This window comes from Anomaloglossus baeobatrachus, chromosome 6 (assembly GCF_048569485.1).
Source record: "Anomaloglossus baeobatrachus isolate aAnoBae1 chromosome 6, aAnoBae1.hap1, whole genome shotgun sequence".
Taxonomy (NCBI): Eukaryota; Metazoa; Chordata; class Amphibia; order Anura; family Aromobatidae; genus Anomaloglossus; species Anomaloglossus baeobatrachus.
The window spans coordinates 537,554,480-537,568,428 of record NC_134358.1 but is presented as its reverse complement, the minus strand read 5'-3'; the positions used below and the strand labels follow the sequence as shown (position 1 = coordinate 537,568,428).

General features: G+C 42.7%; 1 protein-coding gene across 1 annotated transcript in view; it reads left to right on the top strand.

The window, feature by feature from the left end:
- The first annotated feature begins 693 nt into the window (after positions 1-693).
- Positions 694-13,949, top strand: part of MRC1 (mannose receptor C-type 1) — a 116,716-nt gene continuing 103,460 nt past the window's right edge. Inside the window, exons 1-3 of the mRNA XM_075315591.1 lie at positions 694-883; positions 5,740-6,135; positions 12,751-12,924. Of these exons, the coding sequence (XP_075171706.1) occupies positions 826-883; positions 5,740-6,135; positions 12,751-12,924 (628 nt within the window). The 5' untranslated portion in view covers positions 694-825. The remainder of the gene's footprint in view (positions 884-5,739; positions 6,136-12,750; positions 12,925-13,949) is intronic.

Here is a 13,949-nt window from a genome sequence, read left to right as displayed (position 1 = left end):
AAACGCAGGAAAGAATTAACATGTCTATTTTTTTTTTTTTTTAAGCTCAAAAACGCAGCTTAAAAAAAAAGTTGTGTGCGGACAGCAAAAATGAAAACTCATAGACTTTGCTGGGGAAGCAAAGTTATGCAGTTTTGAGGCCAAAAACGCACCTGAAAAACGCGCAAAAATGCAGCGAAAAACGCACTGTGTGAACTTAGCCTTTGTCTGCTTCAGGCTTCGAAAGCTAAAAGAAATGACCTGATCATTCTTCTGGAAGCCAATCACGAGTTTATTTATAAAGTTTACAGAAAAGCCGCTGGTAGCAAAGGTACCATAAAAACGACCGGTAACACACCAGAGAAGACGCTTAAGTAACAACACTAAAAGCCAGGTCATTTTGTATTCTAAATATTTTCCTCTCAAAGTGACAAATACTATCGATATTTCATTAAAATAACTTTTTTTATTTGTGCTCATCATATTTCCAATTAACTACTTTACGCAAGAAAATATAAAATAACTTTCCAAGAAACCACAAGATAATCTCATGAAAAGGAAGGTGTCACTATTGTCTCGTAAACTAACCTCTTACGCGAAGTTGTGGTCAATAGAAATTTAGCTTATGAAAGCAAAGTTAGGACTGGGAGTTCCTGTTTGCTTTAAAACTCCATGTGACAGGATATTTCTTTATCATTTAGAGGCTACAACTCTCCCTGGATGTCGCACTCTTCTTCCAAAAAGGAAGGGAAGGTTTTTCTGCTCAAGAAGGTTTAGCTCGGACTTCTATATTTCAGAGAAATTATTTCCAAATCAAGGACCGGAGCGAATAATGAGATATTTACAATGACTGCCTCCATATTACTCATATTTCTATACCTAATTTGGCCGTCTCATCAGTTGGGTGAGTTAATTTCTATTTATTTTACCTGCTGGGTTTAGTTAAGGTTGTGGTTAGAGATATTATAACTAAGGGTGCGGAGTTTGTACCTGGGGCATAAGGGAACATGATACTTGAAGGGCCCGATACCGAGAGCGAGGACCTTCAAGTTACCCCTCTTAGAACAGAACTTGGCACCAGTATCGACGGTAAACTTTATCGAAGGTCAGTAACGCTGTCAACAAAAGCCATGCCCTTCACTTCTCATTTCTTTATTATACAGTACCATCTTTTACATTAAAGGGCAGCTTGGATCCTGCAAAAGGTTGGGCGTTTGATTTCTACAGAAATGTTGGCATGTTAAAGGGGGTTTCCCATAATCTCAACCACAGGCTAGAGCTGGAGCCTGACTGTCTGCAATCCCAAGAATGGGACTCTACAAAGACCTGTCGTCAGTGCAGTTGGGTGCACATGGTCGGCCTACTCTCCATTCATTGTCAGTGAGATATAATTCTATGTTCAGCTTTGTCTCACAGTCCCATAGACAACGAAAAAAGTAAAGACTGAGCATGCACAACTCCACTTAATTCAAGACCGGTCTCTGTGCAGCCCGAATAACGGGGATGTAGAGTCCCATTTTCAGGATCAATGGGTGTTTCAGTTGCCAGACCCTAAACAATCAGCAAGGTGTCTCCCATTCTTTTCTATTTAGCGAATAGCCCTTTAATTTTTGGACATGTCCTAGGGCTCTTCTGTACAGCAACCTATTCTATTGATTTATAACAGTATTTTTGGTATTATGGTATAAATAACCAGACATTCAAAGAATGCATCTAAAGTTCCTAAAAGTCATGAGTTTTGATTAAGGCTAAAGATCACGGAAGGGGGACGGGTGTCACTTGTGTAGGATCATTTAAGTAGTGATCTTATCACAGACATACAGTGGCCACAAATGTGTGGCTCCATTCACTTTTATTGGAGTTCAAAAAACAGCATTGAAAGTGCACTATTTGAACTCCAACGGATTTCTGCAAACCTTTTTGAGCTGGGGCAAAGGTAGAAAGTTCTACAACAATCCTGCTGCGTGTATGTATATATATATATATATATATATATATATATATATATATATATATGATTCGACCTTTTAGTGAGTCTAGTGATTATAGGGTGGGTTTTCTTTAGACTTTAGATTGTCTATACTTAACGTATTCTCCCCATTTTCCTCTATACACAGCATGGTTATGGTATTATAAGATCAGCACTCATATTCTTTTATCTTCTGTGAAGGTTTATTTTCATTTTCTCAAATTTAGAAGTCACTCACAAGTTTAATGATGCACTTCGGCTTTGATGCTCAAGCCTTTCTCAATTAGTGTACACAATAAGCTTGAGAATATAAGCCGAAACGCAGCATTGTGCTGTTGACTTCTAAATTTGAGAGAATTAAAATAAAACTTCACAGAATATATCCAAAAAAGTCCCGCAATCGAAAATGATAAAAAATTCCAGACCTTTATTTCACATTTTAAATTTCCATGGTTCACACTCTATTAAAAGGGAAACAGATGACGCGTTTCAGATCCATCAGATCCTTACTCATATATATAGATATGACTAATGATCTGATTTGAAAATGGTTTAAAATTGCAAGGACATACTGCAACGTATGCATGAGATTTCAGGAACCTCATTGATTTTGTTAGTACTAATCTAAACTTGTCCTAGTCATAATTTGTGCAGCTTTATATTCTAAAACGATGAATATTTTATGCATTATATTATATTTTTTTTCGTCAGCTTTAACCATAGATCCATTTACATGTACAGTATGTGACTTGCCAGACACTAGATGACTTAGTTTAAAAAAAAAAAAAAATGTTTTATGGTTTTCAATTATACAAACTTTGGTAAGCCTTTTATGCTATAAAGTCCTAAGTATTAAAGGAATTATACGTTTATTGTACTCCTCAGAAATATCATGCTTGCCAGTATTCGGAGAACGGAGTCCCCTTCATCAGGCAGGTTTATAAATGAATGATATGAAGACACAACATTTAAAAGACATTTGAGTCTTTGTCTCATTCATTTGTTTGCTTGTCCGGTAGAGGAGCTTTTAGGCTTAAAAAAATAACAATTAATATTAATTTAAAAATGTAATAGTTTTTTAATTTTAAAAAGCAAAAAAAGACTGGTTACCATCTGCTAATGTCACTTTGCGTTTATCTTAAACCATTAACAATGAATTATGTACTAAGTCCATCATCCATCGTCTCCCTGCCTTTGATCTCTGCCTTTGATGTGGGCTCACATGTCGAACCCGCATCTTTCCCTGCACATTACGGCTGATTTAATCAACTGTCATCTGCCTCTAACAGCCACGGAAAAAGTGACGCTTTGCTCGCGGCTGTTAACCTGTTAAATGACGTTTTCAATCTCGGACAGCGGCCTTTAATGAGCTCCGGTGGGAGGGGAGGGTGCGCGCTGTTCTGAGCTCTCATCGATGCGGCCATGATGTGATTGTGGGACGATTATGTGTTGTCAGTATAACTAGTGATCAGCTGATGACCCCCTGTGTTTGGACCCATTGAAGCACAGCAAGTGCGAAACGGCCTGACGTTGTCCGGCGTTGTTTGCTCTTCCTCACCCTCCCCAACCACTTGTACCTGCTCTTCACATGGAATACAAAAATCACATCAGAGTTTCGGTGTGTGCTGCCCTCTTTCTTCCTTCTCACTGGATAATAATTAGGGATCAGCTGATGACCCCCTGTGTCTCTCAGTACTCCTGTGAAAGTCAGCTCATGGCCAACGTTCATGGGAGATTGTGATTTCTTCTATATACAGCGTTTTTGTATACAATACGAGTGCTTATACTATTGCAGGTTCAAGTCCCCTAAGTGGTCTATTAAATACAGTTCAAAGTTGAAAAAAGTTTTAAAAAAATATATAAAAGTTGAAATAACCCCCTTTTTACGACATTAAAATAAAAAAAACCAATAAAATAATACACATACTGTATTTGGTATCGATGTGTTCGTAAAAGTCCGAACTATCAAAATATAAAACAAATTATTCTGATAGGTAAACAGCGGTAAAATAAAAAAAATCAAAATAGTTTCGGCCGGCGTAACAACAGAAAAAAAAAGTAATGAAAGGCGATCAAAAAATTCTATATACCCCAAAATAATTTCAATAAAAACATAAGTTTGGGTGCAAAAAATGCCCAAAAAATGAAAATGTCACAGCTTTTAGAAAGTCGGGACAGATGAATTTTTTTTTTCCAAAATTTCAGGATTTTTTTTCACCACTTAAATAAAAAAAAAAAAATCCAACAACAACTATGTATGTTTGGTATATACCGTACATAATTGGACTGACCTGGATAATCATAATGCCAAATCAGTGTTATGATGAAATGAACGCTGTAAATAACAATTAAAAAAAATATTGCAGAATTTCACTTTTTTTGCTATTTTGCCACACTTGCTTTTGTTTTTTCTTTGTTTTTTTTTACTGCTTAGCGTTATATCAAAAGTACAACTCGTACCGCAAAAAACAAGCCCTCAAATGGCTATATTGATGGGAAAAGTAAAAAAGTTATGGCTCTTGGAATAAGAGGAGGAAAAATGAAACCACAAAAATGAAAAATCGCCTGGTCATCAATGAACATAAAAAGTAGTTGGGTACAGTATTGGGAGACCTCAGTAGGTTTGATTCATTCCCAGTCAATTTGGCCCAAATTGGATTTTGCAGGATAATTGACCCTGAATTGAATTTCAGGACATTTCATGGGAATTTACTTGCAGGGTTGGAGCAGAAAACCCTTTGTCCAGATGCACAAAAGCTTAGTTACAGCTCTAGATTCATAGATCATACTATTATTATTTATTATTATTATACCACCATTTATTCCATGGCGCTTTACATGTGAAAAGGGGTATACATAATAGGGACAAGTACAATAATCATGAACAATACAAGGCACAGACTGGTAAAGGAGGAGAGAGGTCCCTGCCCACGAGGACTCACAGTCTACAGGGGATAGGTAAGGATACAGTAGATGAGGACCCTGCTCGCGAGGACTCACAGTCTACAGGGGATGGCTGATGATACAACAGATGAGGACCCTGCCCGCGAGGACTCACAGTCTACAGGGGATGGCTGAGGATACAGTAGATGAGGACCCTGGCTGCAAGGGCTCACAGTCTACAAGGGATGGGTGAGGATACAGTAGGTAAGGACAGAGCTGGTTGCACAGTGGTGTACTGGCCTGAAGGATATTGCAGGTAACATTCCACAGTATGGGGGAGGAACGGGAGAAATCTTGGATGCGATGGTAGGAAGAGAAGATAAAAGGGGAGTAGAGAAGGAGATCTTGTGAGGATCTGAGGCTGCGTGCAGGTAGGTACTGGGAGACTAGGTTACAGATATAAGGAGGAGACAGGTTGTGGATGTCTTTGTATGTCATGGTTAGTGTTTTGAACTGGAGTCTTTGGGCAATGGGAAGCCAGTGAAGAGATTGGCAGAGAGCAGAGGTTGGGGAATAACGAGGAGAGAGGTGGATTAATCGGGCCGCAGGGTTTAGGATCGATTGGAGGGGTACAAGAGTGTTGAAAGGGAGGCCACGGAGAAGGAGGTTGCAGTAGTTAAGGCGGGAGATGATGAGAGCATGCACTAATATTTTTGCTGATTCTTGGTTAAGGAAAGAATGAACCCAGGAGATATTTTGGAGTTGTAGTCGGCAAGAGGTGAATGTGATCATATATAAAACTGATGACAATTCATCCTATCCCTCTATTCCCTCATAAGACATTAAACCATTTTTTTATTTCTTTATTTTTTTATTTTAATAATTAATTAAAAACCTTTATTTTTCAGAATCGGATACATTTTTAATCTTCAATGAAAACCACAAGAAATGTCTAGAAGCCAAGAACTCCATTATTGTAGCCAATCAATGTAATGAAAAGTCAAATACACAGAAGTTTCGATGGATTTCTAAAAACCAGCTCATAAATGTAGGGACATCTCAATGCCTGGCTGTATCAGCTATAGCAGAGTTATCAGCTGTGACCCTATACACGTGTGACGGCAACAGCGACCTCCAAAAATGGGATTGTAAAAATGATACTTTGTTTGGAATTTTGGGATCTAATCTTCACCTGAACTATGGTAACAAAAAAGAAGAAGTCTTACTTTATAAAGGCGCAGGACTCTGGAGTAGGTGGAAAATCTACTCAACGCCGGATGATTTATGTGCAAGGGCGTATGAAGGTAAGGAGAACAATTCTCTGTTTTTATGGTGTACCTTAACTTGCTTATGTTAGGATTAGTTTGATATACCCCAGAATGTCAAAATTAATAGCAAAAGAAACCAACTATTACAAGATTTCCAACGTTATCGCTCCAAATATTGCAATTCTATATTTGCCAACCCTTGGCTGTCAAAGCAAGATGGATGTTCTACCACTTGCGATATTGTTGTGATGTCACATCAGTGGATCTTCTGCAACGTCTACCATTAAGAAAAGTCTTATGGCTTGATCTGCTGTCCAACCGGTGCACTAAAGACCTCTACACACATTAATCTAAAGTGAGTAGAATCGGCTGAGAGTCTAACGTGTATGGAGGCCTTCCAAGTCTTCCCCGACAGATGATGCCAAGGGAGAGAAGGATCCAGCATGTGAGACTTCCAGTGGCCAATCCTTTTATTCTCCAGGAGATAAGAGGAATCTGTTAGTCTATTTCACATAGAGACCCCAGGAACACTCAGCCGAGCAAAATGCTCCTGTTTATGGGGGAATAGATAGCTGTTGGACACCTAAGCGTTTGGCTGATGCTTTATGACATGCTAATGAGCGCAGGGACTAGTCTCAAGGATGTTAGTTCCTGCTCTCATTCCACCCTCTTAGCATGTTAGCAAGTCCATAGGGCTATTCAATGCCCATGGCCCAGCGTCATTATCGGCAGTGACGCATGTACCCGTCTCCGCTGTTACCGCCTCAGACGCCAAGCTTAAGGTCTCGGTGCATGGATCAGAAGACACCGCACTTTTGGTCATGCACACTAGATCTCTCTGAAGTCGGGACACGTACACCCGGCTTCATAGTACACATGACTGGAAGTGCGGGGCATTCTGATTCATGCGCAGTGACCCTAAGCCCGGTGTCTGAGGCGTTTCAGCAGACTAGTCCCTGTGCTCATTAGCATTTCATAAAGTAGCTTTAGAAATATTTTTTCTAAAGATTCCTTTATCTATGCTACTAGATACAGGGACGGTTAGGCAGGGAATAGAAATATCCACCCAGAACTGCTTGTGGTTCTGGGTGTATATTGTACCTGACAGGAGGATATGAACATGTTGATATGAAAAAAAATAATTTTACTTATATTAGCAGTTACTTTTAATTATTAAAATGGAAGTAAGTTTTAATCTCCAATCTTCATTCTTTCGTTCATTTTCATTTCATTTTCAGACCCGGGCCCTGATCCAAATTTCAGGCAGGGTTTTGTGTGGGAGTGTCTCTCTTAGTAATATAGGCTGGATGTGAGTTTTGGGTGTATCTCTAAGGCTATAAGGTCACACGATTGGACCAATTTTCATGCAGTACAGTGGGACCATTTTTCTCTCACTTGTTATCCATGTGCCATCCATTTTTTTTAACAGTAGAAGTTATTATTAATTTGCAAGAGAATTTACAGTTTCCTATGTTACAGAATTATAATGTATCCATAAAATCTTTTTCTCGCACCCATAGATTTAAATGGATGAGTCTCATCTGATATCAGACTAAAGGCCGCTTTACACGCTGCGATATCATTACCGATATCGCTAGTGTGGGTGTCCGCCCCCATCAGTTGTGCGACATGGGCAAATCACTGCCCGTGGCGCACAACATCGCTCAGACCCGTCACACTACTTAACTGCCTAGCGACGTCGCTCCTATCTAAGGGGGCGGTTTGTTCAGCGTCACTAAGCAGGCGCCCAATAGAAGCAGAGGGGCGGAGATGAGCGGGACGTAACATCCCGCCCACCTCCTTCCTTCTGCATTGGCGGCGGCCGCAGGTAAGGTGAGGTTCCTCATTCCTGCGGTGTCACACATAGCGATGTGTGCTGCCGCAGGAACGACAAACTACATCGTACACACAGCAGCAACGATAATTGAGAATAGGGGGCCATGTCACCGATTATCGATTTTGCATGTTTTTGCGATGATGCAAAATCGCTCATAGCTAAAGCGATGTCGTAGTGTGTAAAGCGGCCTTAAGGGTATTTGTGCTCTATGACGTTTTTGCACTTTTCAAAAACTCCGCGTTTCGGGGCGGTTTTGGCTGTGTTTTGCTGCGTTTTTGATCACTGCGTTTTGCTGCATTTTTACAATGCATTGTATGGGTGAAAAACGCAGTAGAACGCAGGAAAGAATTGACATGTTTGGGGTTTTTTAGCTCAAAAACACAGCTAAAAAAAAAAGTTGTGTGCGGACAGCAAAAATGAAAAGTCAAAGACTTTGCTGGGGAAGCAAAGTCATGCAGTTTTGAGCCCAAAAACACACCTCGAAAAAAGTGCAAAAACTTGTGAAAAATGCTCAGTGCACACATAGCTTAAGGCTGCTTTCATATCAGCATTTTTTTGCCTGACCGCAAAAAACCGCAATGCGCATATGACCAGATCCTTTAGGCCCGTTTCACACGTCAGTGAAAAACACTGACATTTTTCACTGGCGTGTAAAACACGCCCATGTCCCTACGTGTGCCGTGAATCACGGCACACGTGGGTTGTCTAAGTGCAATCCGGGCTCCGTTCTCCGTGGCCCGTGATTGCACTTAGAGATTAACTCACCTGCGCCCGCTCCCGCTCTCCATGGTGCTGATCGCTCCCGCGGTGCAGCATCCGGCCGGCGGTGACCCCCGCAGCAGCTGCTTCCGGGTCGGCTGTGTCGTGCATCATGAATATGCGCGACAATAATGAGCCAGCTCAGAAGCAACAAGCTGCACGGGCTGCAGAGGACATCGCTGGACGCCGGGTGAGTAAAAATGATTTTTATTTTAAAAGCACGTTTTTTTCTGGCACGTGTTTCACGGACCACACCACTGCATGGTCCGTGGAACATCAGTGATGCCAGAAAAAAGTGGACATGTCTCCGTGCAGCAATCACGCACACGCGGGTACGCCGCACGGAGACACGTGCAGTGAAAAATCACTGACGTGTGAGCAGACCCATTCATTATAATGGGTCTGCGTATGTCAGTGATTCACAATCGTACCAGAATCACTGACGTGTGAAAGGGGCCTTACAAATATGTTGCCATTTCAATGCATTTGCAATGGAATCGCAGCAATATGCGGTTATTTGCGGTTGCGTGCGGCACACACTGGATCCGTTTTTTTTGCGGTATTTTACCACGTTTCAAATTTACTACTTGTTGCGTTTTTGACCTCGGTGAAAATACTGCATCTCACTGGATCCGGAAAAAACAAAGAGAAAAATTGTATGAAAAATACCCTGAATAATAATGAATAAAATGCAAGTGCTTAATAACAGGGTACTTAGTATATACATTTTTGCAAAAAGGTAAGAAGCCATCCGACCTCGTCAAGGTGTACCAATCTAAGACGGTCCCTAACCAAGTTAAAAACATTTTCTATAACTGACTTGTGTCATATCAAAACTCCAATGTGAATGGTAACAAGTGGTCAGCTGTGTCCCAGATTAAATACACAGCCAAGTGGGAAGCAATTGATTGTTCAGCCTCAGTAAAGATCCGATGATAATAATAATCTTTATTTCTATAGCGCCAACATATTCCGCAGCGCTTTACAATTCAGGAGGATCCTATACAAACAAGTAACAGTTATAGAAAATACAATATTTAGAAGCAAAAAAGACAACCCTGCTCGTGAGAGCTTACATCTACAATGAGATGGGGGGGGGGGCAAGGTGAAAGTGCTTATTTACAATGACAATCCAGCCATCTCAAGAAAATGGGGGATAGATAATGGCTTCCTGGACCAGTTGACCAGAACCGATGATTGCGGCGGTACCTGCGATGTAGTTCAATGGGTGCAGGATCCTGCTGTACCGGAAGTCGCCGGATCCTGATAGACAGGATCATGTTTTCTGTACTGAGCATGCCCAGAAAACAGCCTGGCATGGTCAGTACAGAAATCTCTCTGGCCGGATTCTGACGTCCGTGTATTATCAGGTACAAGCCACACACATGGTTATGGTCATATGTGTGACAGTACTGGAGAAAACACGTGTCTGTGAAATAAAAATGTTCTATATTCACCTGTATCCAGCGATGCTGTCTTCAGCTCTGCTGCCTCCCGCTTCTGACCCCCGATCATTATACTCACTGAATATTCACTCCACTGAGGAGCTGGAAGCAGGAGCATGGCTGGGACAGCGCCGGGACAGCACTGTGGGGACAGGTGAGTATACAGCAAGCAGTGTGTGTGCAGTGACGTCTAGGAGGTCATGGGAGTTCCCAATAAACTCTGATGACATCTTGATGACACCCCTGCGCTACAGCGAGTGTCAGGAGGGTGACTTCACAGGTTCATCAGAGTTCATTGGGAACTATGATGAGTCCCTGATGCTGGACCCACGATGCTCCGGCTTCCAGGTCCTCACTGCACACACACACACACACACACACACATACACACATACACACGTGAGTATATATACACACATAGCAGACACACATGGATACACTGAACACAGACACACACATATGACTTCACACACACACACACACTCACTCGCTGCTGGAAGCTCACCTGTACCGAGCTATGAGGTCCCCGCCACTGAAGTCCCCAACGCTGCTCCTGCTTCCAGCTTTTCAGTGCAGTGAATATTCAGTGAGTATAATGAGCGGCGGTCAGGAGCGTGAGGCAGCAGACGGACGTCTGAAACCAGCCTCTCTCTCTCCAGACGACCAGGATCGTGGAGGGGTGAGAGGGAGTAATAAAGATGGAGTCCCTAACTGTGTCTGTATATTTATTTCTAATAAAGTATTTTCTGTGTGGTGTCTTTCTTTTTAACCCTTTATTGAAGATTGTTAATGACAGGTCAAACTTGGCCTGACATTAAGAATCTTGGCCTTTATACCAGCTGGTAAAACAAAGCTGATATTAACCCCTTATTACCCAGCGTGCCACCCTGCACCAGGGCCGCTGGAAGAGTTGGCTACAGCGCCAGAAGATGGCGCTTCTATGAAATTGCCATTTTTTGGGGCGGCTGCAGACTGCAATTCGCAGCCGGGGGGCTATAAAGCTTTTGCCACCCTGTGCTGCGGATTCCAATCTCCAGCTGCCTAGTTGTACCTGTCTGAACACAAAAATTGGGCCGAAGCCCACATCGTTTGTTTTTTTTTTTAAATTGTTTCATGAAATTCATGAAATAATAAAAAAAGGGCCTCCCTATACTTTTGGTTCCCAGCCAGGTACAAATAGGCAGCTGGGGGTTGGGGGCAGCCCGTACCTGCCTGCTGTACCTGGCTACCATACAAAAATAGGGCGAAGCCCACGTCGTTTTTTTTTTTAGTTTTTGGGCAAAAAACTTAAAAAAAAAGGGCTTCCCTGGATTTTCCAACACCAAGCAGTGGGGGTTAGCAGCCAGTAGCTGCTTGGGTTTCCCTTAGCAATAGAAAATGTAGCGGAAGCTCACACATTTTTTTTTACCCCTAACCCTAGAGTAAAGGGGGCTTTACACGCAGCAATATCGTTGGTGAAAGCACCCGCCCCCGTCGGTTGTGCATCACGGGCAAATCGCTGCCCGTGGCGCACAAAATCGTTAGGAGCCGTTACACGGACTTACCTGCCTAGCGACGTCGCTGTTGCCAGCGATCCGCCTCCTTTCTAAGGGGGCGGTTCGTGTGGCGTCACAGCAGCGTCACTAAGCGGCCGCCCAATAGAAGCGGAGGGGCGGAGATGAGCGGCCGTAACATCCCGCCCACCTCCTTCCTTCGTCATTGCTGGCGGCCGCAGGTAAGCTGTAGTTCGTCGTTCCAGAGGTGTCACACGTAGCGATGTGTGCTGCCTCGGGAACGACGAACAACCTCCATCCTGCAACAATCAACGATTTTTTGAAAATGAACGACGTGTCAACGATCAACGATAAGGTGAGTATTTTTGATCGTTAACAGCTGTTCGTTGGTGTCACACGCAACGACGTCGCTAACGACGCCGGATGTGCGGCACGGAAACTGTGACCCCGTCGATATATCGTTAGATACGTCGTTGCGTGTAACGGGGCCTTTAGGGTTTTGTGTTTGGGTTTTTTTTTTTTGTTTTTTGTTTAATGAATTTAACAAAAAAAAGAAAAATTTACATGGGCTTCGCCCATCGAGCACCCGGGCACTTTACTGCTCACTAATCCCTACTTCTGACCACACAGCAGGCAGAAAAAGTAATCAGATCAGCCGAGTCCGGTGTCGGCCGATTACTTGTTCTATGTCCTGCTGCATCCATCACAGAGTGTGCGGGCTGTGAGGTCAGCGGAGTTCAGATCAGCCGACTCCAGTGCCGGCCGAACTCAGTTGACCTCACAGCCCGCACATGCTGCAATGGATGCATGGGGACACAGAGTGAACACTTGCTCTATATGTTACGTATTTAAATCCATTTGGGGTCTACTTTTCTGAAAGTGGAAAATCCCTTTAATATCAGAATAACTATTTATCTTTTCTCTATTCTGATTTGATTCTTTACTTTTATATATATATATATATATATATATAAAATGTATTATTGATTGTTCCTATGTATTGTAGTCTATATGGTATTAATTATTTATTACACCTAATTATTTCTATATATTATATAAATACCTGTATTTGTTAATATGCATATATTGTATAATATATGACTTTTCTTCTCCACAGAAATATACACTTTGAAAGGAAATGCTAATGGTCAGCCCTGTGTATTCCCATTCAAGTATGATAACAAATGGTATCCAGACTGTTCGACCGTTGGACGATCGGATGGAAAACTTTGGTGCTCTACAGCAGCAGAATATGAAAAGGAGAAACTGTATGGATTCTGCCCATCTACATGTAAGTGATTTTTCTGAGATAATTTTTTTCCTTTTTTGTTTCAAAATGAAATATTTACAGAGAACCTACTGGACAGTGATAATGAATAGGACAGGAACGCAAAACTTGGACTCCTGTGCTACTGGCAGGTATAATCTAATGCTTCCGAAGGGGGGCGCCCCACCACCCGGGTGCCACGCACTGCAAATGTTTCCCTGGGTGTGTGGAGGTGTTTGTGTAGGGTGCAGGGCGCTCATTGATACTTCTCGGTCAGTGTCCATCTTTCCGTCCTCGACCACATGAGCTGTCACATAGAAATCAACCAACACCATGACCTTTGCAACAGTATGTCTTTTACTTACAGCTAGAGATGAGCGAACCTAAAGGCCCCATCACACGCAGCGATATCGCTAGCGAGTGTACCTGCCCCCGTCGTTTGTGCGTCACGGGCAAATCGCTGCCCCTGGCGCACAATATCGTTAGGAGCCGTCACACGGACTTACCTGCCTAGCGACGTCGCCGTGGCCGGCGAACCGCCTCCTTTCTAAAGGGGGCGGTTCATGCGGCGTCACAGCGGTGTCACTAAGCGGCCGCCCAATAGAAGCGGAGGGGCGGAGATGAGCGGCCGTAACATCCCGCCCACCTCCTTCCTTCCTCATTGCCGGCGGCCGCAGGTAAGCTGTAGTTCGTTATTCCCGAGGTGTCACACATAGCGATGTGTGCTGCCTCGGGAACGACGAACAACCTGTGTCCTCAACAATCAACGATTTTTTGAAAAGGAACGACGTGTCAACGATAGATGATTTGGTGAGTATTTTCCATCGGTAACGATCGCTCGTTGGTGTCACACGCAATGACGTCGCTAACGATGCCGGATGTGCGTCACGGAATCCAAGACCCTGGCGATATATCGTTAGATACATTGCTGCGTGTGATGGTGTCTTTAGGCTCGAAGCTCTAAATTCAGGCTCGGAAAATGATGTGAAAATCAGACAGGTGAGTATGGTGCTGGGCTTGTGTTTGACAACGTGAATATTGTTCCTTAT